At 36.9% G+C, this 26413-nt stretch overlaps 6 protein-coding genes, 1 long non-coding RNA gene and 1 pseudogene across 8 annotated transcripts; 5 read left to right on the top strand and 3 right to left on the bottom strand.

The window, feature by feature from the left end:
• Positions 1 to 944: 944 nt before the first annotated feature.
• aqp8a.2 (aquaporin 8a, tandem duplicate 2) lies at positions 945 to 2953 on the top strand (the record flags this gene model as incomplete). Its single annotated transcript, XM_084134739.1, has 5 exons — positions 945 to 1204; positions 1572 to 1698; positions 1802 to 2016; positions 2393 to 2527; positions 2632 to 2953. The coding sequence occupies 5 exons, from the start codon at positions 945 to 947 to the stop codon at positions 2672 to 2674; spliced, it is 780 nt and encodes a 259-aa protein (XP_083990865.1). The 3' UTR covers positions 2675 to 2953.
• Positions 2954 to 4582: 1629 nt separating this feature from the next.
• Positions 4583 to 5351, bottom strand: hbae5 (hemoglobin, alpha embryonic 5). Its single transcript, XM_084135869.1, has 3 exons — positions 5189 to 5351; positions 4886 to 5093; positions 4583 to 4789 (listed from the first exon to the last, which is right to left on the bottom strand). Exons 1-3 carry the CDS (start codon positions 5281 to 5283, stop codon positions 4661 to 4663), a joined length of 432 nt encoding a protein of 143 aa, XP_083991995.1. The 5' UTR covers positions 5284 to 5351; the 3' UTR covers positions 4583 to 4660.
• A 2620-nt stretch (positions 5352 to 7971) lies between these two features.
• On the top strand, positions 7972 to 8689 carry hbbe2 (hemoglobin beta embryonic-2; the record flags this gene model as incomplete). The annotated part of the gene is made up of 3 exons (XM_084135552.1): positions 7972 to 8090; positions 8233 to 8455; positions 8561 to 8689. The coding sequence occupies exons 1-3, from the start codon at positions 7999 to 8001 to the stop codon at positions 8687 to 8689; spliced, it is 444 nt and encodes a 147-aa protein (XP_083991678.1). The 5' UTR covers positions 7972 to 7998.
• A 485-nt stretch (positions 8690 to 9174) lies between these two features.
• Positions 9175 to 10634, top strand: LOC311096533 (methylmalonate-semialdehyde/malonate-semialdehyde dehydrogenase [acylating], mitochondrial-like; annotated as a pseudogene). The gene is made up of 3 exons: positions 9175 to 9204; positions 9422 to 9986; positions 10096 to 10634. The product of its transcript is annotated as a methylmalonate-semialdehyde/malonate-semialdehyde dehydrogenase [acylating], mitochondrial-like (transcript).
• A 1265-nt stretch (positions 10635 to 11899) lies between these two features.
• On the bottom strand, positions 11900 to 12632 carry LOC311096422 (hemoglobin subunit beta-like). Its single transcript, XM_084135550.1, has 3 exons — positions 12535 to 12632; positions 12176 to 12398; positions 11900 to 12092 (listed from the first exon to the last, which is right to left on the bottom strand). The coding sequence occupies exons 1-3, from the start codon at positions 12624 to 12626 to the stop codon at positions 11964 to 11966; spliced, it is 444 nt and encodes a 147-aa protein (XP_083991676.1). The 5' UTR covers positions 12627 to 12632; the 3' UTR covers positions 11900 to 11963.
• A 2391-nt stretch (positions 12633 to 15023) lies between these two features.
• hbbe3 (hemoglobin beta embryonic-3) lies at positions 15024 to 15904 on the top strand. Its single transcript, XM_084135551.1, has 3 exons — positions 15024 to 15260; positions 15397 to 15619; positions 15703 to 15904. Exons 1-3 carry the CDS (start codon positions 15169 to 15171, stop codon positions 15829 to 15831), a joined length of 444 nt encoding a protein of 147 aa, XP_083991677.1. The 5' UTR covers positions 15024 to 15168; the 3' UTR covers positions 15832 to 15904.
• A 1322-nt stretch (positions 15905 to 17226) lies between these two features.
• On the bottom strand, positions 17227 to 18618 carry hbae4 (hemoglobin alpha embryonic-4). The gene is made up of 3 exons (XM_084135279.1): positions 18232 to 18618; positions 17623 to 17827; positions 17227 to 17488 (listed from the first exon to the last, which is right to left on the bottom strand). The coding sequence occupies exons 1-3, from the start codon at positions 18321 to 18323 to the stop codon at positions 17360 to 17362; spliced, it is 426 nt and encodes a 141-aa protein (XP_083991405.1). The 5' UTR covers positions 18324 to 18618; the 3' UTR covers positions 17227 to 17359.
• Positions 17827 to 20436, top strand: LOC311096233. The gene is made up of 2 exons (XR_014608986.1): positions 17827 to 18007; positions 19248 to 20436. It is a non-coding gene; the product is annotated as an uncharacterized lncRNA (long non-coding RNA).
• Positions 20437 to 26413: the final 5977 nt, after the last annotated feature.

Raw genomic sequence — 26413 nt, 5'->3', positions numbered from 1 at the left:
GTAGTGCATTTGCTTACATTTTACCAATTTCCTGACTAACATAATTTGTGGTTAAGACAATTAAAAGCCATTTTGTTTAGCCCAATTTTTTATTTATTTTTTTGCCCAGGAATGTATATGTATATGTATATGTAGCCTATATGTATATGTATATGTATATGTATATGTATATGTATATGTATATGTATATGTATATGTATATGTATATGTATACACACACAGTAGTGGCCAAAAGAGATGTCATATTTTCGTCATCAAAATATGACGAACATATTTTTAAATATTTTAAATATGAGGGAGGAACAAAACTCTACACTTGGTTAAGATATTTATCTAAACCTTAATCTTATATACATATTCTTTTTAATTTAGAAATTAAATTAAATTAAATTAAATTAATAATTAATTAAAATAAATTGACCCAAATATATTAATATAATTATTAATAAATAAAATAACATATCACATTTCAGCATATAATATGCTCAAAGTTCACCTTGAAGTGTCAACGTGCTGGTTTATTATGCCATTTGGGTTGATAGCATTTACAACCAAGGTCAGGGAGTTATCACACACTTGATACGCAAATCAATAACACCGATGTAATAGTGTGTGTGTGTGTGGGGGGGGGGGGGACTGTCCAAATGTGAAGACACTTAAATCTGATAAGGGAAAAGCATCCATTGATCTAACTCTAGACTGAAAATGTCTGTGCTTATACCTCACAGTTATTGTTTAAACTTTCCAGATTGTTTCATTGTCTCCTAAAACTTGGTTGTACAGTATGTGGCTGCTGCGTCCTTCATAATAATCCTATGATAATATATCAGTCTTTCATGGATATAAGAGTGATTTATGGTGGAACAAGTCAAGTTGGCTCTTTTATCATAGGCTTCCCTCTGCCACACAGTCACAAAGTTACTCATTGCTCTTGATGGTGCACAATGTCAGTGGAAGTGGAGAAGCTAGAGCTCAAAGAGCTGGACAAAACTTTGCTGAAGAAGAATGAATCCTCACCCAAACCTCAGAGCAAATATGAAAGAATAATCCAGCCATGTGTTGCCGAGCTGGTGGGCACAATGTTTTTTGTCTTCATTGGCTGCGTGTCTGTCATTGAAAATGTGGAGGCAGCAGGAAGACTACAGCCAGCACTCGCACATGGTTTGGCAGTGGCTGTGCTGGTGGCATGTATGGCAGAAATCAGGTAAGAATAATTTATTTTAAGGTGTCCTTGTTCATTAAAGTATTGTTTATAACAACATACTATATACTTACTGGGTTAGGATTAGGGTTTAGGGTTATTTGCAAGTAATTATGCATAACATATCCCCTGCTGTTAATACTGCATACTTACAAATAACATAATAAGGACAAATAAAATAAAGTGTTACAGATTTATATATATATATATATATATATATATATATATATATATAATTTTTTTTTTTTTTTGCACTTCTTTTGATTTGTTCAATTATTTTTGAGTGCTGAAAGGGATGTTTCTGAATTCCTATCTGAAAGCAAGTGAGTTTATATCTCACCTGAATGATTTTTTTTTTCTCTCCATGCAGCGGATCACATTTCAACCCTCCGTTCACCATCGCTATCTGGTTGTGTGGTGGACTTCAGCTGACAATGGTTGTTCCCTACCTTATCAGTCAGATTATCGGAGGTGTGCTGGGAGCTGCAATGTCAAAGGTGTGAACAAGAATACACTAAATACAAGAACAGAAAATAATATTGCTGGTTCTTTCCATAACGCTCTTTCCATAAAGTGCTCAACGGAGAATGTATTTTAAAGGTTATGACATCACACGAGAACTACATGAATGCTACCGGAGCGGCCTTTGCTGTTCTGAAGTCTGATGAGCAGCTGGGGAAGGTTGTGTTTGCTGAAATGGCCATGACATGTCTAGTAACCATGGTAGTCCTAATGGGGGCAGTCAATGGAAAGAGCAAAAGCCCCCTGGTGCCCTTCATGGTGGGCTGCACTGTTATCATCAATATTCTGGCAGGGTGAGTCTACCAAATCAAGCTCAAATTAAGTTAACAAGTTTTTGACCAGTGAGTTTTGGAGGCTAATAGGCCTACGTGTTTTGTCCTTCATTAAACTGCCGCATCTGAGGCAGTAGTAGCTATATGTCGCATTAGCTACGTTTTCAACTTATACATATACTTCCAGTCTGATTCTGGCATGTCACGTGACCTGTCAGTGGCTGGCTAGATGTCTGGCAGTCTGCCTTTGGCAAGTTTCAGAAACCATTGATTTTTGGCAGTTTTTTACTAGTTTTTTAGAGTTTTAGCATTAGAGTGAAATAATAATAAATAAAAAAAATACATATATTATTTCCCTCATTGTAATTGCTCTACAACTGTTGTTTTATTTTAATAGAGGAGATGTTTCTGGCACCTGTCTGAACCCTGCAAGAGCTTTTGGACCTGCATTGATAGCTAACCACTGGTCTTATCATTGGGTTTATTGGGTCGGTCCGATAGGGGGAGGTCTGGCGGCTGCTGCTCTTGTGAGGTTAGTTTGCCTTGATATTAAATATGCCATATTTCCTTGTTGAGGTCTTCCATGACAAGAAATTATTTTTTACAGCAGACTGTAACGTTATTTATTTTTTACAGGCTTCTGCTTGGAGATGAGAAGACACGAGTTATAATGAAATGATATTGGAGCACATCAGCATGCAAAGCCTCTCAATTCATGATGCCATTGTTACTTCTAAACACTCAAAATATTTCATGTCTATCTTAACTGCATATATCGCTATTGAATTTAAAACTGTGGCTTACTGTTCTTGCCTTTTATAACAAATGACCAACCCTTTTTCTTCTTTCCAGCAGATGTCAGTAAATTGTCTGTTGATAATGTTTCACATAAAATGTTTTAGCCTATCTCAGACTGTAGTTTGGAATTTACTCGAAATAAAGTTCATTCCATATTTTTACATTATCAGTGTGTTTAAAAGTATTGCACATGTCAACATTAATACTGTTTGTGGAGCATTTCCTGTATTTAGTTCAAAACAAGTTTCTATATAAACCATATCAATCAAATGTCTAAATGGGGCCAAATGGGGCCGCCAAAAGCCATTATAGGAATAATTATTTATAAAAATAAGAGGAATAACAAATAATTTTAGGCTGTATTATTATTCTTCTTATTATTATGATTATTGATTATTATTTCGAACTGAATTATGTTTTATTCTTGTTTTTTAATAGAAAAAATATGGGAGACCTAGTTTTTACAAGTTTTCCCAAGGGCTATAGGCGACTGGGTTATTAAAATATTATTATTAAAATTCTGGGTTATTTTTTAACCCAAATGCTGGGTTCAGCCATTTTTATTATTTTTTACCCAAGTGCAATGTGCAACTCAGCTTTTGGGTCATTTTTACTGACAATACTGCCCCTGCCACTTCCTTTTCTAAATGTTTTATGATTGTCAAAAAATTACTTGTCATTGAATAAAAAATATTTTATATGAACTTTCCTTTTCCTAGCTATAGTTATAACAGATTTTAGAGTAGCCTATATTACTATATTAAAATGAATAACCTTCAATATCAAGTTGTGTGACACTATGTGTAAAAAAAAAAAAAACAGCAAATGGGTGTATACAATTAATATATAAATATTGGGTCAAAATAACCCAGCATGTTTTCTGTCCAATGTTTACCCTGGGTTGCCAAATAAGTGAACCCAACCATGGCCGTTTTTATCCCAGCCTTTTTAGAGTGTATATTTCAGTAATAGGCTACTAAAATTTTAATATTTGTAGACTATTTTCATGTAATTTTTCGAGACAATTTTTTATAGAGCTACTTTTATGCTGAATAGTGCGCGTGATTTTTGTTCCGCATGTGGCTCCTTGATGAGCGTTGTTGTTGTTTTTCTTTTCAGACAATCAAGATATTAGCTTTCAATGACCGTAAATGCCCTATCCAAGACTTTCTCACGTGACTCAAAGCTGCTCGCGCGTCTCAAGCAGTTGATCTCATTTAATTATTTGACGGGTTCTTGTCTTCTATTTTTTAGTGTGCTCTATATTTTAATGTAGCTAATCAATATACATTTTATTTTATTATGTGTAATGTATGTAATTAATTAATTAAAAATGTCAATCGCCTCACAACCCTAATAGCCTATATTTGTATATATTTAACATATTGTAGACTATATATTAAATATATATTGCATATATATTTGTGTGTGTATATTATAGTATAGGCTATATATATAGTAGCCTATAGTAGTCTAAGCGTAGGCATATACTTTGTACATAAAGGTCTTAAATATGTTATAAGCTAAAAGAAACAGAATTAATTACGGTATATTTTGAACATTGCGTGGTGTGTCAAAATGTGAAGATTGAAATATCTACATATAGGCTATAGTTATTCAAGCAATAGGCTTAATTAATTCACAGCCATGTCCGCTGTATGATTTAGTCGAATCCAAGTTTAATGATCTAAAACAATTTCATAAATCTAACAGAATTCATATGATCCAATATAGATTCTTACTGCAAACAAATTTAGAAATTAAAAAAAAATGCACCAGATAAGTGTCTTCAGATTTGTTTTAATTGACATGTTGTTGACCAAATCGACAAACCAACATTCAAACTGCTTAACAAATATCAAAGAGTTTAACGATATTTGTCAGATAAAGCCAGGGCCACTCTTGCGAGGAACTTGTCCATGGCCAGGTGGGCTTCGGGTGTGAAGTCATCAGGGAAGAGCATGGACAACACCACGAGAATGTTGTGGGCCAGGATCTGTTCAATTAAGATTAATAATGATTAACAATAATGACAACTAAAAGTACGGTGCAATTATTAATAAGTTAGAGTCAGAAACAACAGTATGTTTACCTTGAAGTTAGCAGGATCGACTCTCAGCTGGAAGGCATGCAGCTCGCTGAGAGTGAGCAGGCCACCGTAAAGGTCGTCGATCTTTTCAATAGCCAAACCGAGTCCACCGAGGACCTTCTTTCCATGCTTCCTCACCGGAGCAGAGCCGGGGCTCAGGTCGCTCCAGTGAGAGAAGTAGGTCTTGGTCTGAGGGTAGACCAACAGCATTCTGCAAAACAAGGGGGGTAGTGTAAGTTCCAGTTTAATCAGACCCTTATAGATCTGTCAAATTATTTTTTAACGAAATTCAAGAATTTGTCTTACCTGGACAACGCCTCATTGCCGATATCCTCAGCCTTTGGGGAAATCTTTGCCCAGAGGGCCTTCACAGTGGCTTTGTCCTTAGCAGAGAGACTCATTTTGAATCGATGTCTGGAATGAACAGACGTGGTCAAATGTCTTACCCACCTACATGTTGGTCCTCTTTTTAAGCGTTTGTTGTTGAGATGGGCACACCCAAGATACAGCCTAATTGCGTGTCAGATTGAACTCCTGCCAGTGAACGCTGAAAATTGACTTGATGCCCATTTTCCCCTCCTCATTTTTGGGGTGATAAGTGATGATACTGTACGTGCGCGCGCACTTGAGTCACAAGTCCAGGGTCAGATCCTAATCAGCTCACGTCCGCAGCTTCATGAGTAACCCCACAACCTGATTTAAATAATTATTTAATTTATTTAGTAATTTGGTTAGTTTAGTTTTTATGCAAGATGCTTCATGTGACCTATAAATGTAACTGTGCTGGGGGTTTTTTAAAATAAACAACACAATGCAGTTTATTGAGTGCTAATTTATTTAGTTTAGTTCTTAACGGTCCATCATGCACGCCTCATATGCGCCACTGATTTTACTTTTAATACAATGTTTATTACAGTTTGCTCGGTTGCTGAGATACAATTCATGAAACAATTCACCATTTTCTCTCAACTATAAACACAATCCCTGAACTACACACCAATTTGTACAAAGCGTGTAAAACCTATTTCAGTCAAAAACATATTCTCTTTTGTCGTGAATCAAACATTGGCCTCAGATAATACACAAAACTGAACAAATACATACACAGACAACTTTCCTGCTCAGTGAACACTAGTGAGATTCATTTATTATAACACTGTAACAAAAACGTGATATTTTTACAGCTTATGTCTATTACAGTAAATGAAAGAGTGAAGATACAGTAAAATACAACAATGAGCTTTAGTAAAACATATGTTTTATTACATTACTGTAAAGGTATCTTACAGTACAAATAAAGTAAACTTTAAATACCTAAAAATTTAATATGAACATGGTATGCAACACAATACAGTAGGTAAATTACAACAGTAAAAAAATAATAATAATAATTTCAGCATCCTCTGCACCTTTGGCCAGATTTAATAACAAAATTATTTTATAATACTATCGCAGCTTCTTGGTGTTCTGACAAGACTTTTTCTACCTCCCCGCTGTCATTTCTCAGTTTTGCAAAAGTACAGTAGCCAGTGCCACATGTAAAAAATGGCTACAAATAAATTATACAATACTGTAGTGAAATGTCCCTCATCTAGTACTGTTACTGTATACTGTAATTTTATACTGTATGTATAAGTATAAAAACCGAGATGAAAAAACAATATGATGCTTTCAGCTCTCAGTGTTAGGATGCATTTTCTAAAGCACCTGTGGCCCTAATTATATTACCCTGAGATTCTGATTGGTGTGTCACCAGTTTTGCTACTTATACAGAACTATTTACTCATGGATAAATGCTATTCGTGCTATTTGAGTTCACATTATGATGCTTGAGTTAATTATATGATGTCTTTGTGTTATATGAATGGGAACATGGTTAAACCTGTTGCATTTTACCTGCATTTTTGTGTGAAGTTTTGCAGAAATCATTAAGATTTTATCATAAACGTTTTGCGAAATGTGTCTGTTTTGAGAACTGAACGAATGGTTTGGGAAATTGTGCCAACTGAATCAGTTATAGTGTGTTCTTCTTATTATTATTATTATTATTATTAAGATGTAAAATAATAATAATAATAATAAACATGTATGTTTTGTTTTTATTACAAGGCATATATTGTGTAAAAAGAAGACCAAAAAGGGAAAGGAAGCACAGGTTTTGATTATTCTGAATGATTTATTTTATTTTATTTTGTGTGCTAATTTACTTAGTTTAGTTAGTATGCAATAGCTGAAAGGTCAATTTGCTCATGCACGCCTCATATACACCTTTGATTTTACTATAAATACGACGTGGGCCAATTTACATTTAATTCTTGCAAATTTGCATAGTAATAATGATAATAACAGTAACAACAATAAACTTTAACATTTGTTTTCTTACAAGGCACATTAGGCTATTGCAAAGACAAAACGACTAAAAAGGGAACTGAATCAGTTTTTGATTATTCTGATTTTCTTATTCTGAATTGATTTATAATCATTTATTTCATTTATTGGCTCTCAAATGTTTGCCTGGTGAATCGATAAAATGCCCACGCCCTTTTTATTTGGTATTTGGTGAGACTGGATTTTTTTTCAACCACTCAGTCAAATGCATTTCATTTTGAGATCTACGTAATTGAGAGTCTGGTAGTGGAGATAAGCAGAGTCGTTTTGAATATGCGTATGTATGAATGAGATAACCAACAGCTGAGATCACGACAATAATTCATAGTCTTTGAAAGTCACGTTCACAACTGATTAGACAATGATTAAAACAATTAGGCTACATAAAGATGTAGGAATATTATGTTTTATCTAAAGACTTGATCATTTCCAGCATATGCTGATCCACTTTCTATTCAGCGTCATACTATTTTTTTTCCCTTACTCTTTTCATGAAAAAAGGGGGCGTATGTTATGCTACAAGTATTTTGCAACTTACATTAAAACTTCTAGAAGATTGCAAACGTCCAGAATCGCTACATATTCAGCGCCCTGCCCATGAGAAGTTTCAACCAATTAAGTGAGCCCACTTGTATTGGCGATGCAACCCGATGATATAAATAGTGCCGACAAGAGTGGAAAGATATGATTCTTATTCCTAACGGAAAAGAAAATCATAAACTGACGAGATGGTTGTGTGGACCGACCAGGAGCGTGCCTTTATCCAGGACATTTTCAGCAAGCTTAACTATGAGGACGCTGGCCCAAAAGCCTTGCAGAGGTAAGACCCAGGCCCATTAATGTGCTCCTCATTCTCATAATTTATGCAAGGTTTCTTTGTACAGAGTATATACAAAAGAGCTGGATTCCTTTTTATTTTTTTTAATTTGATTAATTTGTGGATGTTATATGTTATATTGCAGGGTCTTGATTGTGTATCCCTGGACTCAGCGGTACTTCGGAGGTTTTGGAAACCTGTACAGTGCAGAGGCCATCAAGTCCAATCCAATGGTCGCAGCCCACGGAACTGTTGTGCTCCACGGGCTTGACAAAGCCATGAAGAACATGGATGATATAAAGAACGCATACGCCGATCTGAGCGTTCTGCACTCCGAGAAACTGCACGTGGATCCTGACAACTTCAGGGTATGCAAGCATAACAGCATTTAAAACTCGTACAGATGCTCTCAGACACTATTTAAAACATTTAGCAACCAGTTGCGTGACACTCTTTTGCCTTTTCTGTTTCAGCTGCTTGCCGACTGCCTGACAATCGTGATTGCAGCGACGATGGGTCCCTCTTTCACCGCTAACGCGCAGGCTGCCTGGCAGAAGTTCATCGCTGTTGTCGTCTCTGCTCTGAGCAGACAGTATCATTAAAAGCTCTCAAATATGGGGAAATTATTGTATGTCTCTAATGCAATAAGAGGAATTGATACGCGCCTGCCGTCCGTTTAAACTCATAATTTTCCGAATGTCATTAAACTGAGAGTTCACCCAAAACTGAACAATGTCGTCATTTACTCACCCTCATTATTTATTAGACTCCATGACATTTATCACAAAGTTGTAATAAAAAATTAGTTGTAATTGAGTGTAATGCTCATCTTTGTTTGGATGTACAGAATTGTTTGGAAGGATGATTATAATAGCCGCTGGCAGCTTAAATGGTGCAGCATTTGTGATAAAAATAACCGTTCCAAAAGTTTTTTTGTTTGTTTGTTTGTTTGTTTTTATCAGCAAAAGCCATAAGAACCATTTTAGTTCCCCAAATAACCTTTCAGCGAGCAGTTCTTCCATTTGTGCGATTAATATTTTAATAATCTAAAATAACATTTTGCGCAATGGAAAGGAAGGTTCTATAAATGTCCAAGGTTCTTCATGGAACCATCAATGTAAATAAAGAACCTTTACTTTTAAGAGTTTAAACACTAAAGAGGCTGATGTCCGCTCTAAAAAAATTCTCAATTTTTAGAGAAAATTGTTCTATTTTATGAACTCGTCGGTAAAATTACGAAAGGACAGCTATCTTGTCTATCAAATTAAGAGATTTATGTATCTGTTGATCAATCTGATGCAATTAAAAAAGATACTAAAACGTGACATTTCTAGAGAGTTTACACATTCTGCAAAATACTCTCTGCGCATGTCCTCTGGCTTGGGGGCAAAACTTCCACCCTGGCCCACCAGCAGATCTTCCTTGACTATCAGCAGCTCGCAAAGTCAATAATAAATAGCTGGCCAATGGCAATGTTGATAACCCTGGAGCAGTGTAAAACCCTGGCTGATGCTGAGGGCAATGTGTTCAAGGGACTGCAGGTGGTACAGCACACCTATCACATCCCTTATGCTGGGTGAGTCCCTTCTCTCTTTCACTAAAGACATAGACACGTACACACACCGGTTGCCCATTGGTGTATGTGCTGGTATCGCCTCCTTCAATTTCCCAGGCATGGTTCCTCTGTGGATGTTCTCATTGGGCATGGTGTGTGGGACCACCTATTTACTGAAGCCCTCAGAAAGTGCTTGGCTGCGCCATGACGCTTGCCAAACTGCTGCAGGACGCCGGTGCTCCAGATGGAACATTAAACATAATCCACGGACAGCATGATACTGTGAACTTCATCTGTGACCATCCCACCATCAAAGCCATCAGTTTCGGTGGCTCCAACCACGGGTGTGTTTCCCAAAAGCATCATTGGCCAACTACGATCGCAATTTCCATTGAACTCTATTGGTAACGACGGAACTTGCGACCATAGTTGGCTTTGGGAAACGTACCCCAGGCTGGTGAGTACATCCGTGAAAGATGCTCCAAAAATGGCAATTGAGTGCAGAGCAACATGGGGGCAAAGAGTGTAGTGATGACTGATGCCAACAAAGAGAACAGACTCAGCCAGTTGGTAGGTCACATGTATGGCACTTTCCATGGCTATCCTCATAGAAGAAGCCCAAAATGGGTTGCCTGAACTGGTTGAACTTGCAAGGAATCTCCTTGTCAATGCAGGAGACCAGTCCGTTGCTGATGTGGGACCTCTCATGATCTCACCTCAGGCCAAAGAGTGAATGAACAGCAATATTCAGAGTGGTGTGGATGGAAGAATGTGAAGGTTAAGGGTTACGCAAGCTGGAATTTCGTAGGACCAACCATCATTAGCAATGTTACGCCCGACATAAAGTGAGGAGATATTTGGTCCTGTATTGGTGGTTCTGGAGGCTGACAGCTTGGATGACGCCATCAAAACCCATACGGCAACGGAACTGCCATCTTTACCACAACGGTGCCGCAGCACGTCAATACACCCATGAAGGGGATGCTATTTAGATTGGTGTTAATGGTGTTCCAGATGCCAGAGATAATGTTCAAGAAGCTCATTCAGGGGTGACACAGATATGGAAAGCAAAACTTCTCAAAACTAATCATTGTCTCTCAGTGGAAAGCAGAAGATGCTACACTGAAGTCCCCTGCCCTGCATGTTAATCACCTGTATTTCTTCAAAAGAAACACTTTTCACATCTAAACTGTCATAGTTAAATCATTCCAATGTTTTTTTTTTCACTTATTGCTCTTTCATTGTATGAAACATCTGACACTGTCAAATGGTTGGCAGTTTCTTATCCTGATATAGCAGAAGTTCCTTTGTTTCATAATGACTCATTCAACACTAAATTTACTTTCTGTTGACAAGCTGTATCAAGTCTACAAAAAGGTACAATTTCAAATATCTGTTGCGTTGCCAAATAGCTTTTCTGAACTGGTCAACCAGCACAAATTTGGTTAAACAAATGGTTAAATTTGAATGTCTAAGCTATATGCAACATTTGTGAACTTGAATAGGCTGTTTGCCTCAATAATACAATGACAATACATATGTGTGTGTGTCTGTGTGTGTGTGTGTGTGTATATATGTCTATATATATATATTATTCAGTTTTTCAACCTTTTACTTTTTAACTCATGCTTGTCCCACAGCAAGCCAGCTTTTAACCATGATCATACTTGAATTGTTTTCACAATGAGCAGATTTATGCCGATTCTAAGCAATTTGAGTAAATGTTTTTGAAAATACGATTATTTAAATGGAATCACTGCAATAACTGTAAATGGTTTTGAGTGCAGAAATTTCTTGACGGTTACTTTGATGTATAACTGTTATATTTATGTTAAATAAATCATTTAAACCAAATTGTATATGCAATTCAGATGCAGAAATCTTACATTTAGGCCTAAATATTTTTGAGCCAAGTAAAAATTCTCTTACTGAAGATCCAAAATGCAGTTTGACTTTATTGTAAAAGACTCTAAATACGTCTTTTACAATAAAGTCCAACTGCATTTTGGATTTTCAGTAAGAGAATTTTAGACATTAAAGATTGCAACAGTTACACATATCTTTTAAGGTCTTGCAAGGCCTAAGAAAAGGGAGGAGCAGGAAGTTGAGATCATATCAGAATGAACAAAGACCTCAAATGGCCTTCGTGATCCCTATATGCAACCTTCTTAAGTCACTAAATTTGTGAAAACCTGCGTAAACCTTTTAAATTTTTTTAACGTAAAGACAACTCAATGGACAACGAAATCATCTCAGTCATTTATTTTACATTATGCAATAAACATTTTCAGTACAGGAATCTTCTCGTCCAGTTCACGAATCTAATAATACTGCCTTGTTAGGGCTGATATAACAACAGACAGGAACTTTTGCCAAGCAGCTTGGATGTCTGGGGTGAAGTCAGTCCTCATGCGTCTAGCGATGACCACGGTCAGGCAGTCAGCTAAGAGCTGTAAAAGAAGTGGGGAAAAGTAAAGCACAGTTCCAAGATAATAACCAACATGGTAGCCGCGCATTGCTTTAAGACGCCAACCTGGAAATTGCCTGGGTCGACCTGCAGTTTCTCTGAGTGGAGCTCGCTAAGGGCAGTGAATGTGTTCTTGATATCATCCATGTTTTTGAGAGCTTTCTCCAGTCCTTGAAGCACTACAATGCCGTGCGCCGCGATTTTTGGATTAGCCATGATTGCCTCCGCGTTGTACAAGTTTCCAAACCCACCAAAGTACCGCTGAGTCCAAGGGTAGACGACCAAGCATCTTGAGATCAGAGAATAAAGACGGGTCAGGAACATTAAAGGCCATGATGGCTAACTAGGCTACAACAAATACGTCCACTGAAAAAATCAAAATACACAAATTATAAAAATTGAACAGTGGAAAGAGAAAATATTACCTCGTCAAGCTCTCGACGCCCACCGACTCGTAGTCGAGTTTGGCGAATACACCCTGTATCGCAGCGCGTTCCTCAGCTGTCCACTGAACCATCGTGTCTTCTTGTGGCTTCACAGCCGGACAAATGTTTAAATAGCACTGGTAGGCCGCCGCCCATGTATATCAGGCAGATCTGTTCGGCCGATAGTCCGGAGGAAAAGGCGGCAGTTGACCGATAAACGGAGTCCATGTGAGTATTTGACAGTGTTTCATCACCAGAGTGTGAGGTTTCTTGCAGTTTATTCATTAAACCTGACAGAGCGAGTCTACTGGTTATGCTGCAAATTATATAGGTCTAAGGTATAGTAAATCGGTTATTTTGTATTTAAAACACATTCATTTTATCATTACAATTATTTTTTTAAAATTTTTTAATGTTATTTATGCATGGCTGACAAATATGAATCACGTTTAGAGTTTGTTAAAACGTTGTGATCCAAATGAATGGAAATTGTATATGCAATCCAAATATATAAATCTTAAATTTAGACTTAAATATTTTGTAACGTATGCCTAAGAGAGAAAGATGAAAGTTGGTCATCTTACCCCCATCTTATACCTAGTGATAATACACTATCAGGAGCTTAAAGGTTTGCAGTTTTTTTCTGCCAGTATACAGAAAGTAACTGACCCACAGGTAAAGAAAAGCCTACTGTTTAAATGCTTTAAGCACAGCGGATAGCGTCACATTTCCCTTTGAACTTCAGCCAATATTTCAGCACTGACGTTTGGACAGCGCCACACTCACGTGAAGCATCATGTCCCTTAGATATTAATACCGACAGCCTTGATCAAGTGCAACACTCTCACTCATTACGCCCAACATAAAGTGAGGAGATATTTGGACCTGTATTGGTGGTTCTGGAGTCTGACAGCTTGACAGCATCAAACCCCATACGGCAACGGAACCTTCACCACAACGGTGCCGCAGCACGTAAATACACCCATGAAGGGGATGCTGGTTAGATTGGAGTTAATGATCCACGTCCCACTGCCCATGTTTTCAATAATACAATGACAATAGGATATATATATATATATATATATATATATATATATATATATATATATATATATATATATATATATAGTCTATGTTATAAATGCCATATCAATCCATTCTCACTCCCAAGGCGTCAAACAGTATGGTCAAGCGCACCCGGCGTCACAATAAAGACGCCAAAGCTCCCAATGGAGTTCCCAATTCGTCCGCAGAGTGTCACTGTATTGGTGGATTGATGGATTGAACTCCATTGGTGGATTGAACTCCCAATGGAGTTCCGAATTGGGAACTCCATTTGGGAGTTCAATGGGAAACCTGTGGCGTCAACAACAGACGCGAATTATCAGAAGTAAATCACGCTGAAGAAGTTCCATTCCGAACACATCGCGATATTTGGCATTAGTTCACGTGTGACAGATGTTGGTAGTCATAAATACGCTGTCCTTATGTTTGTTATAATGTCTTTTCTGTTTGTCAATATTAATCAGATTAGCTCCCTCATGTTCAGTCACTGCATTATATCTTTGCACGGAGGCTTTGCGTTTCTTGCTTTCTTTCAACACCTTATAAACTACGGTGATTAAACAATACCTGTCACGTGACGTGCTATAGACCTTCAATCAGTTAATCATATTCATAGGTTCAAAGTAGTACAATTAGTTCCAAAGTGGAATTTGTAGTAGAAGCACAGTAAAAACAACACTTACCATGCTTTTAACCTCAGTAACCTAGTTTTACTGTGAAGGGTGTTGTAAAGGACAGTAATCACAAAACTTACCATGCTTTTACCACACTATTGGTAGTTTTAATGTGATATTTGTTGTAAATGCACAGCAACCACAACACACCATGCTTTTAATGCCTAATAATGTAAAATCCAATATTTGTTAGGTAAATCAGTACTTTTCCCTTTAAATAATCCTATAGGGGCCTATATTATACAGAATGATATTTTCTTTTTTCTTTTTTCAGCTGAAAAGACCAAATGGGCTACTTTTAATCTCAACATTATCATTGGAAAACCCCGTTCTTGTAGCCTACCTAATTTTCTGCCACAACATTTTTCGTTGCGTTTACGGACATTTTCTTTAACCCTAAAACACAAACACCAAATTCAATTGTAGAACGTGAAAAAATTAATAGGCCTACTACATAGCCTACACAGTATAAAACACAGTAGGCTACATTGGCCACTATAGGCTAGTGCAAATCATTTTAATTTAGCAAACAGGACCCATGAACTAAGTAGGCTAAGCCTGTTATTTCAACTTTTCACAGGACAGATACGCAAATATGACAAGTTTAATTCGACTCAGATTGGACCTTTGTATAGCTACCTTAGACCTATATAATTTGCAGCATAAACAGTAGACTCGTTCTGTCAGGTTTAATAAATAAACTGCAAGAAACCTCACACTCTGGTGATGAAACACTGTCAATACTAGTTTATTCACATGGACTCCGTTTATCGGTCAACTGCCGCCTTTTCCTCCGGACTGTCGGCCGAACAGATCTGCCTGATATAGTACATGGGCGGCGGCCTACCAGTGCTATTTAAACATCTGTCCGGCTGTGAAGCCACAAGAAGACACTATGGTTCAGTGGACAGCTGAGGAACGCGCTGCGATACAGGGTGTATTCGCCAAACTCGACTACGAGTCGGTGGGCGTCGAGAGCTTGACGAGGTAATATTTTCTTTTTCCACTGTTCAGTTTTTTTAATTTGTGTATTTTGATTTCTTCGGTGGACGTATTTGTTGTAGCCTAGTTAGCCATCAAGGGCTTTAATGCTCCTGACCTGTCTTTATTGTCTGATCTCAAGATGCTTGGTCGTCTACCCTTGGACTCAGCGGTACTTTGGTGGGTTTGGAAACCTGTATAACGCGGAGGCAATCATGGCTAATCCAAAAATCGCGGCGCACGGCATTGTAGTGCTTCAAGGACTGGAGAAAGCTCTCAAAAACATGGATGATATCAAGAACACATTCACTGCCCTTAGCGAGCTCCACTCAGAGAAACTGCAGGTCGACCCAGGCAATTTCCAGGTTGGCGTCTTAAAGCAATGCGCGGCTACCATGTTGGTTATTATGTTGGAACTGTGCTTTACTTTTCCCCACTTCTTTTACAGCTCTTAGCTGACTGCCTGACCGTGGTGATCGCTAGACGCATGAGGACTGACTTCACCCCAGACATCCAAGCTGCTTGGCAAAAGTTCCTGTCTGTTGTTATATCAGCCCTAACAAGGCAGTATTATTAGATTCGTGAACTGGACGAGGATATTCTTGTACTGAGATTTGTATAATGCATAATGCAAAATAAAGGACTGAGATGATTTCGTTGTCCATTGAGTTGTCTTTACGTTTCAAATCAAAAAGGTTTGCGCATTAAATCCTGTGGTGCAAAAGTTGTGCTAATATTCACAACTTTAGTGACTTACAAGAAGGTTGCATGGGATCACGAAGGCCATTTGAGGTCTTTGTTCATTCTGATATGTTCTCAACTTCCTGCTCCTCCCTTTTCTCACGCCTTGCAAGACCTTAAAAGATATGTGTAACTGTTGCAATCTTTAATGTCTAAAATTCTCTTATTGAAGATCCAAAATGCAGTTGGACTTTATTGTAAAAGACTCTAAATACGCTAAAAAATATTTAGGCCTAAATGTAAGATTTACACATCTGAATTGCATATAAAATTTCTTTTAAATTATTTATTTAACAAATGTGATGCACATTTATCAGTGATACATTAATAAAACCGACAAGAAATGTCTGCATTCAAATAAAACCATTTACAGTTATTTGATTCTATTTAAATAATCGTATTTTCAAATCAGCATAAAGGTGCTCATTGTGAAAACAAATAAATGTATTCAGTTGAAAAGTACGATCATGGTTAAAATATCGCTGACTTGCTGTAGAACAAGCTAAAATGTAAAAGATTGAAACAAACTGAATGATGATAAATATGTAGATTGGTTATTTTGTATTTAAAATAAACATTCAGTTTATTATTACAGAAATAACTGACAAATATGAATCACACTAAGTTTATTAGTTTGTTAAAACGGTGTGATCCAAATGAATGGAAATTTTATATGTATACATTTTACATGTATTTAAATATGTTTTAAATGTAGGCCTATTTTATGGCCAAGAGAAAAAAAATGAAGTTGGTCATCTTACCCCATCTTAGTGATAATAGGCCTACACTATAAGGTAGATAGCTTTGTTAAAGTTTGCACTTCTTTTGTGGGTATACAGAGAGTAACTGACCCACAGGTAAAGAAAAGCCTACTGTTTAAATGCTTTCAGCACAACGGATAGCGCCACATTTCCCTTTGAACTTCAGCCAATATTTCAGCACTGAAGTTTGGACAGCGCCACACCCACGTGAAGCATCATGTCCCTTAGATATTAATACCTACAGCCTTGATCAAGTGCAACACTCATTGATTTATTTCCTTTTGCATTATTATTTAATAATCAATTTCACAACATTACAATGCCAATGTCAAGAAGAATTTCGTAAATTCAATGACATTTTATTAGGAAGCCAAAATACTGAATTCCTGGCATGTACTGTATATAAACCATAAACAATACGGACACAAAAGAGTAGCCTACAATGAGGGAGGTGCATGTTACAATATTAGTATTATTATTGTTTTTTTATTGAATATTCCATTGCATTACACGCATAAGACACACGTACTTTGCAAAACATTTATTATTAATTTATTAAAGAAAAACTTTTGCAGAACCATTCGATCCTTCTTCGGAGGCTCTTCATCGGAACTTCTCGGCTAAAACAGCTGAGAATGCCGAAAGAAACTTGTCTATCGCCGCGTGTGCAACTGGTGTGAAGTTGTCACCCATGTGGCAGGCTAACGTCACGATGATGCAATGATTGAGAAGCTGGAAAATTAAAAAAAAAAAAATTACGTTAGTGAGTTAAATGAAAAAATACCACATCACATAACATCACTTATTTGGATAAAGCCTGTGTATGTGTACTGGATCAGTTAAGTGGACATATGTTTGATTAACACCTTGAAGTTTGTAGGATGTATTCGCAGTAGATAGGCGTGGAACCTGCTTAGTGGTGCCAACGTGGTAGCAAGTGTGCTTATGTTCCTCGCGCCGTCGGCTAAAGCCTGGACGATTTTCTTCCCGTGGCAGCGTAAATGATCTGAATTGGGGCTGATATCTAGATGAGAGAAGTATGTCTTTGTTTTGGGGAACGTTGTGAACATCCTGTGTAAACCAAGGGAGAAAACAAGGTCAACAAGACAAGCACAGGACCCCTATCTCCTCCCTCTCGGTTGCTTGCGTCATCACTCATGGGCAAACATGCCAAATATATCAAGACCATCAAAAAAGACTTTTGATATTAAGAATATTGAACGGCGAACTATGAAGGATTCACCAAAGAGCGTAAGTAAGACTTTAACTGGTTGTTTCCCAAAGTTTTACATAGTTTAAAGAAAAGCAGCATCCCAGCATAATGGACACTGTAAAAGTCAACGGTGAGGAGTTTTAGGAGAAAAACATCTACTGAGTTTTTATAGGCTACCTGTAAAAATATGCTATTTTGTCTATATAAATATGTGTCTGCATGGTCTCTAAGCGTTATATTTGTTTGATATAAGACAGCATACCTTAAAAGAGCCTCAGATCCAATATCTTCCGCCACTGGAATCATTTTTTCCCATATCTGTACAATCAGCTCTTTTTCGGTAATCGAGAGCATTACGGCGTGGTACAATTAAAATATAGCCTAACTACTACCCAAATGAGTTAGCTTCTGAACAACGCGAATAAATCGTTGGGTAGGCAACGATTTGACCGTTTTGCGATGCAGTTTAGATCACATATTAACCATAAACTCTGCGTATCTCGACTTAATAAAATGCAAAATGCAAAAAGAAATATGGAAGAGAACAGTAATGTTAGCAGAAATGTAGTTCCCGTCGGTCGCTCTCTTCAACTCACCGGCAAACGAGAGTTATAATCACGTGAGAGGTGAAACTGCGCAACGTTAGTCTGCTGTGCGTCATATTAGAGGAGCTTATGTTGTCATGCCGGGATTCCTACTTGTGTTTTGAGTGACTTAAGTGATAGGCTATATTTTGCATTAAGTAATTATATCACAATACAATGCACAAGCAACAATAATGTGTAAACTGTTTTATTAAAGGATACAATAAGCTTGTTGCACTGTAATTCAGTCTAGAAGCGAAATTCTCAATAATTGCAATATGCTATATTAGATGTTTGTAAATAACATTGATTTGATAACATTTAAACCTATTAATTATGCAGACGATTTACATGTAGCCTACATGCAATTATGCAAATGCCTCTAGTGGATAATTAGTGTCAGAGCGCTATTGCTACCAAATTACCGTGAGAATTGTTTTTAAATGTAACTTCCTATTACCATCTCCGATCTCAAACATAGACCTACTCCTCATATTAAATAAACAGTAAACAGCTTTCGAAATATTAAAAACATGTAGCATCTGTGTTCTCTGTATGGTTTTACCATACTGCCAAATGTCACTCAAAACAACAAGAAAAGAAAATTAAACTGTGAAGTGCTTACACATTTATGATATTAAATGACTTTGACTCTAATTTGTAATGACTATATGAGCATGCACTACTGTGATAGGGAGGGGCCATGGCACTGAATCTGATAAGCCTTCACGGCTGTCCCTATCAGTGGCTCAAGCTGCGGGCTGAAAGTGGGTGGAAGTTGAAGAGCAGCGTAATCACCAATCTCACTCCTGCCAGCACACACGACTGCAGCATGAGCTACCCATGACTCAGCTAAACTGAAGGACTACCTCTGTACGTAATGGAATCCATATCTTTTTGCATTTTCATAAATGTGCAATACCACAGGCAGTGCATGACTGTGCTCAGGTTTGTTCTTGGTTCTGTATGTGTGTGTTTGTGTGAGGCCTGGTAAACATGTCCCCACAAAGATGGCAATATCTGAAATCCCTTGGTTGAAAAGTTTTGGTCCCCATGAGGAAAATAGCTAATGTGTGTGTGTGTGTGTGTTTTAAGCTGATTTAGAGTAGAGAGCTTCCATCCATATTACATTTTCTTTTCTAATTAGCATTATTTTATGTTATTTTATGTTGGCTAATCATTTACTCTGTGTTGATCATTGCTTTCAACCCTTTATGTACAGTGTGTTTACTCAATGACATCTATTATTCCCCGAGCTTCAACACTGCAGCTGAATTAAACTTTCTCCTGTCAAAGCCCTCCCTTTAAATTTTGATGTTTTGTTTAATTTTGTGTCTGTTTCGGTGTGGAAATTCTCTATTCTCACAACCTCAAGTGACATATCATTATCATTAATGTGGTATAAAATATTAGAGTGTTAAATAAACACCAATTAAAAAGGGTCTGACCACTTTAAAACGAAAAAAAAATGCATTTATGAATATTTTAATACAGAAAAGACTCTATTTTTATTAAAACAGGGAGAAAAAAGAAGAGTAACAGGAATAAAGATTTTACGATAAGGGATGTTTATGAAAAAACAGTGGGGAATGATGAGTTTGACAGAAACAGAGAACACAAATTCAAAAAACAGCTCTGCAAATGTTTTGCTCTGTATACACTGTCCTCTGGAAAACCTTGTGTCCTTAAAACACATTCTCAAATGAAAGTCTTGAAAAATATAAAACTAATATATAAAAAGTTTAATTTATTGTTTGTTTTATTTATAAAAGCTTTTATGTTTATATTATTTTGTATACTATGTTTCAACTGTTTTATATGTCAATACACTACCAGTTGTTATACTTTTATCCAGCAAGGCAGCATTAAATTGATCAAAAGTGCTTTTAAAGATATTTCAAATAAATGCTTTTCTTTTGAACTTTCTATTTCTCAAAAAATGCTGAAAAAAAAAGATTTCTGAAGGATCATGTGACACTAAAGAGGAATAACTACAGAAAAAAGGCTTGCCATCTCATGAATTCTTTAAAAAAAAAATGATATTATGTTATTTTAAATTCTAGTAATGTTTCACAATGTTTTACTGTATTTTTGGACAAGTGAATGCAGCTTTGAAGAGACGAAAACATCTTTCAAAAGGTTTTTTTTTAACACATTTACCTTCTTAAATTAAAATCCCTTCCAACAAACTGAATTTAAAGCAATGTGCCATGCTTTCCACTAGATGGCAATAGCGCACCAAAAGCAAATGTATGTTCCAGATAGGCCAAAAATCTTATGCAACCCACATACTAGCATATGGGTATACATGTATATGAGGAAATTACATTTGTATGATGTACTCACCCATTTATTAAAGGCTATGCTTTCAAACAATTGCATGAATAATGAATATCAAAAGCGAAGCATTTTGGTAAAGTGAGATAATATTGGGAGAAGTGCCAGTACAGCTGAATAAATAAGCCAATATGGTTTGCCAAAGACAGAATTAGCTTTCATCTCTTCGAAGGACACAAAATACGGCAAACAGGATTACAGATTAATTATTTCCCTCCGCTTTAATCCTATTGATGTGTAGTTTGCTTGAGCACTCTCTGGTAGATCACACATGCCACCCACACTGTCTAGTCTCAGCCTGCCAAGCACTCAGACATGTTATATTGTGACTGGATGGCAGCGCTGATAGATATTCACTGCCGTTTACAATAGATTAGAGGATTTAGGAAGCCCATGAGTCCTTATGAGGGCTGCATAGGGGAAAGGAGAGAGGAAGCAACGTGAAACCTCAATAACTTATTTAATCTTGATTGTTCTGCACATGAAACAAAATATGTGAGTGGTACTTTGAAATCTTGCCAAACAGAGGCAATAAATCACATGCACATCTTTCATCATGACTATCTATTTGCTCACCTCTTAGGCCATGTCATGTCGCCTCATCCTGTGAATGCCCCCATGAGGGCCTTTAAACATTTATCATTCCATGACAGTTAATCCTCCTTCCCAGGACAAATGTCTCAAGTGTTAAAACAGTGCCACAGACAGCCATTGTGATGTGAAGCTCATGGATGAAGACATCTGTAGTGTTATCTACAATGAGAAGCATTGCTGATATGTGAAATAAGTGCTATAAGAACCTAACTGTTACTCAGAAAGGATGCATTCATTTGATAAAAAAAGACAGTAAAGACATTTATAATGTTTGTAATAGATTTATATTTTAAATTGATGCTGTTCTTTAACTTTTTATTTATTAAAGGATCCTGAAAAAAATGGTTTCCACAAAAATAAGCAGCGCAACTGTCAACCTATTAGAATGATTTCTGAAGGATCATGTGACACTGACGACTGGAGTAATGGCTGCTGGAAATTCAGCTTTGCCATTACAATAAAAATTGTATTTATTTCTTCGAACTGTAATAATGTTTCACAGTATTACTGTTTTTGTATTTTTTATCAAATAAACGCAGCCTTGGTGAGCATAGGAGACTTCTTTCTAAAACATAAAAAAAAAAAAAACGGTAACACTTTACAGTAAGGTATCATTAATTAACTACTTTAGTTAACACGAACCACTTCTACAGCATTTATTAATATTTGTTAATGTTAATTTCAACATTTACTAATACATTATTAAAATCAAATTTTAACATTAGGCAATGCACTGTTAACTAACATGAACAAACAATGAACAAATGGTTTTTTTTTATTATTAAATAACGTTGAAAAAGATTAACAAATACAGTAAAATATGTATTGCTCATGGTTAGTTCATGTCAGTTAATACATTAACTAACAAATAAAACCTTATGGTACATTGTTACCAAATAATCTTACTGACCCCAAATGTTTGAACAGTGTATTTAAAAAGTATATTATTGTTAATTATTGATTATGCATTTATGCTTATCATTTACTTGTTTGTAAAACAATGTACCAAAAACATTATCAAATATAGCCTATTTGGATCCAAAACGACTTCTTTTTGAAACATTGACTGTGGAGTTTTCCTGCTCACAGTTGCACTTGGTCTTTGCATTCAAAAAGATTAATGAATGGCCATTTGCTCTTAGGTAAAACAAAAGAGAGGGGACTTTTGGATTTTCAGCACGTAGTGGAGAATTTTGGCAAGTCAGAGGCTGAAATGAAAAGTGAAAAACACCTTTTAAATGAGAACGTTTAAATGCAAACTTTTGCAGCACAATGGACTTTCCAATGACCAAATGAAGCCCTCAGCTCTGGCAAGTGTTGAAAAGAGAGTGTCCTTGCAAGCACTGAATTGCAGTTACTGTAATTCTTACAAATTTATTCTATTATGATTCTTTTATGTTTTAGAGTCCGATATTGATAACACTGTAGAGATATATGCAGATGATGATTTGTTAGCTAAAGTATGATGCATCGCTTCAAATTGGTTTAGATCGTATTTTGTGTATACATGCTTTTATCCACATTCTCCAGACTGTCTTAAATGTTGATGAACAACCTCAGCTATAAATACTGTAAAGTCACCAGGGATCTGGAACATCTCCCCTGAACTATACGTCAATGTATAGTTAGAGACAAGCAGTGGATTTACTGTCTGCACTGCTGTTTAGATAAAAACATCAGCAGCGGTCTCTCTCTCTCTCTTTCTCCACCCGAAAAGAAACAGAAGGAGCTCTTGTATCTGGCTGTTCTTGTCTGTTAACAGTCAGTGATTTACAAGAGAAACTCCTACTTTGCTTTCAGTTGCAAATGAGTACTAGAATGTCTTACATGTTACTAAAAGGAACCAATACTTTTCGTTAGCTGTTATACAAAGCTAGCTACATTGTTGGAAACAAGCAGGTCTCAGAGTCAGGTTCTCTGAGGGAATATGGACATGTCATCAGGTGGAGGACTACTGTAAACTAGTACTACTCCCTTCTGGCCCCCATAAACTAGAAGGTCAGAGGGGAACACAAGAGAGCAGACGCAAAACCTTCCAGTTCTCCAGTGAAGAGCCGCCAGCTGTGCTTCCTGCTCTGGGCCTCAGCAGGGGAACTGGGATCTTTGAAGTGGTCACGGCGTGTAGGTGAGCAGCGGGCATGCAGTGGTTAGAAGCTGCAGAGAGGAAGTACTGAAGTGTGTGAAAACAAGGTTTACAGAGTGTGATCTTTTTAAGACCTTTCATTATTGACACAAATAAACATGCTCTTGTTCTGAATATCAGTGATTCGGCTGTTTAATCAACTGAGGAAATGATTTTATGATTCACTCATAAAGACAATCCATGTGTTCAAATATGCCCACTTTCCCACAACACTCTAAAAACAACTGATTTGTCTCAACAACAACCAAAAAATAAATTAAGAAGTAAATAACACAATAGTGTGCATCAATATTTTTGAGTTATGACAACTTTTATTGAAATTATATTCAAAATTTCAAAATCAATGAGTAGTGATCCTGGAACCAATTATATACTACTTATTTAGTATGTAAATTTCATGAACAAGTAAAATATTTCTTGTCACTAGCAGTTCAGTTAGTGCTCAAGTAACCACCCACAACCTAACCATGAGCACTATTCTTCAACACAGTGGTAACCACAAAAAAGAAACATAACAAGCTCTTTTAAATGTCAAACACAACTGCATTAAATAACATTTTAGTCTTTCCCTTTACTAAAAACGAATCATAAAATACAATTCAGCCTTTTCAGCATTTATTTTCCTTATCCAGTCCTATGCAAGGGACACTGGACAACTTTATTTAAAATGCTTATTATTATCTTTTTAAATCAGTTAACACAGAAATTTAAATTACACTCAATATTAAGTTCATGATCAACATTATTATGTCAGCTGAAGTGGAAAACCAGTAAAATGTTTGCACTTTGCACAATACACTTCACTGCCAGTAAAGCCTGATCACAGAAAAAAGTGACTAGTCACTTTTTTATATAAAAGCATTGAAGGAATAATCAAAACCAGATGCCACATGGTGTATCCGGGATTACACAGTCCATCCAAAGGAAAAATCTGGGATCTTACTCACAAAGGCTCATGCTGTTATGATTGATCTGATGATGAAGATGAAAGGCACGAGAGCAAAAAGCAGAAATTGCAAAGTATTCCCTGGCAGGTGCAAGCTTTGAATATCAAAAGGATGAAACATTGATGATCTGGGGTTTTTTTTCTGGATGTTCGAAACAAAGTCAAGGTCTCTATTGGCACGCTTTTTGTGTGTTGAAAAAAGTATGCTAATCTGCTTGCTGCTTTACTGAAATGTCTGATGATGATTGAACAATACCACCGTATTGTCAGGTGGTTCATCTTTACTTCTGTAAATCCCTCAGCAGACCCAGATCCTGAGCCCACGACCCGCCATGAAGCCAGAGCCCGTGCGAACGCCAGATAGCCCTTGAAACGAAGATTTTTCGGGACCACACTTCAAACGAAGGGGTATGAGAAATGTACCTGCATACACCGGCTACAGAGGCAACATGGCTGCTAATAATCATTTTCTTTATGTCACATTCAATCTTGTGTTCATATTTACAGTCATGTTCTTCAAAGAAACGTTTGCAGAAAAATTGCTGAAGTTCGTTAACGATAGTCCCGCAACACATTTTTATGTCTGATAACTGGTGAATGTAATTGAGGCAGGGAATTGGCTTATCTTTTACCGTACGTCTGCTATGAACGCATTGTTTTCTTGTGGTTATATGTGAACGCGATATAAACGAACAGTGCTTTTTGCAACATGATCAACCAGTCTTGTATGTTCTTTATCAAACAGGGACACCTGAGGAAACCCGGAGGCTCATTCGTTTTCGCGCTGACAACGAGCAACGTTTCCTGAAGTCCAAAAATACTTAGGCGTCGAAGATATCGTCATCTCCGTTGTTTTCTGCGAACTTCAGAAGAAAAATGCAAAGAAATAGCTGTATCCCACGCAATTGAGATGACTACAGCTGACGACGGCATCTTGGAAGTTTGTGATAAACATTGGCGCATCTCCTGTGACGTAGGCGCTAGCGACAACGTATAATGACGTGTAACGGTGTAGTAGTGGTGTCTCATTTCTTAGGGGAATATTTTCACCCCTACGCCTTGCCACTCTGTTTCAAGGGGCAAGGGTAAGGGGTAGCCGTAGGGTTAGGGGTAGGCGAAGGGGTATAAAATAGAATTGGGATTGAGCCAAAGTCTCAGTTATCTTTTTCATTTTTTATTGCATGGTAGACTACACCAACCTTCATTAGCAGAGCACAAAAGGAAGAAGTTTAACTAGCAGGATCATGGGTCACAAGAAAATATGCTTTTTGTAGCTGTATAGGCTTCAGTAGTGACAATTCATTTATGTATTTGAAATTGGCTAATACAGCCCTGTCCATGCATTGTAATATTATACACTAGTGTTTAAAAGAAGCCTGTCATCAGCTTTGAGAAACTCCTGGGACTCCCCGGGACTCCCCTCACCTTGACATCCTGGTTCACAGTGTCAATGTCCCAACATTAAATCCAGACAAAAACTTCCTCTACTCATCTTACACCAATTTACCACACCATCCTGGAAATTCCTGGTGATCTAAGGTTTTTTTTTTCTTCCCATCATGGTTAAGATTTAACTGCTTTCATTTAATTTCATCAGTAATCAGCTAAACTTCAATGAAGAACTTTCATCAGTTACCTTTATACGGGACTTTGGCTTCCAAAATAATGATTTCAACATCAGATTCTGTACATCTTTACTGCTTTGTAGTCTTCCGTAGTATCTCACATTCCAAAAGCTTCCCTGAACAGTTTATGGTCCCAAGATAATGAACTAGAGAGTAGAGGGATAATGAAGCATCGTCTTGTCGCCCCTGAGCTACTACGAGTTTAGCAGTGTTTA

The sequence above is a fragment of the Abramis brama genome, assembly GCF_963993115.1.
Source record: "Abramis brama genome assembly, chromosome: 14".
In the NCBI taxonomy this organism is placed as follows: Eukaryota; Metazoa; Chordata; class Actinopteri; order Cypriniformes; family Leuciscidae; genus Abramis; species Abramis brama.
Note: the sequence above shows the minus strand (reverse complement) of the source record. Positions and strands in the feature narration are given on the sequence as shown.

Excerpts from the sequence above, each read along its gene's own strand:
- hbae5 (XM_084135869.1), bottom strand. The coding sequence starts at position 5,283 with ATGAGTCTCTCTGCTAAGGACAAAGCCACTGTGAAGGCCCTCTGGGCA. Across the intron at positions 5,094-5,188 it reads GGCAATGAGGCGTTGTCCAG|AATGCTGTTGGTCTACCCTC; the intron begins GTAAGACAAATT and ends CTTGTTTTGCAG. Across the intron at positions 4,790-4,885 it reads TCGATCCTGCTAACTTCAAG|ATCCTGGCCCACAACATTCT; the intron begins GTAAACATACTG and ends TTAATTGAACAG.
- hbbe3 (XM_084135551.1), top strand. The coding sequence starts at position 15,169 with ATGGTTCAGTGGACAGCTGAGGAACGCGCTGCGATACAGGGTGTATTC. Across the intron at positions 15,261-15,396 it reads GGCGTCGAGAGCTTGACGAG|ATGCTTGGTCGTCTACCCTT; the intron begins GTAATATTTTCT and ends TCTGATCTCAAG. Across the intron at positions 15,620-15,702 it reads TCGACCCAGGCAATTTCCAG|CTCTTAGCTGACTGCCTGAC; the intron begins GTTGGCGTCTTA and ends CTTCTTTTACAG.
- LOC311096422 (XM_084135550.1), bottom strand. The coding sequence starts at position 12,626 with ATGGTTCAGTGGACAGCTGAGGAACGCGCTGCGATACAGGGTGTATTC. Across the intron at positions 12,399-12,534 it reads GGCGTCGAGAGCTTGACGAG|ATGCTTGGTCGTCTACCCTT; the intron begins GTAATATTTTCT and ends TCTGATCTCAAG. Across the intron at positions 12,093-12,175 it reads TCGACCCAGGCAATTTCCAG|CTCTTAGCTGACTGCCTGAC; the intron begins GTTGGCGTCTTA and ends CTTCTTTTACAG.
- hbae4 (XM_084135279.1), bottom strand. The coding sequence starts at position 18,323 with ATGCTCTCGATTACCGAAAAAGAGCTGATTGTACAGATATGGGAAAAA. Across the intron at positions 17,828-18,231 it reads GGATCTGAGGCTCTTTTAAG|GATGTTCACAACGTTCCCCA; the intron begins GTATGCTGTCTT and ends TGGTTTACACAG. Across the intron at positions 17,489-17,622 it reads TACATCCTACAAACTTCAAG|CTTCTCAATCATTGCATCAT; the intron begins GTGTTAATCAAA and ends TTAATTTTCCAG.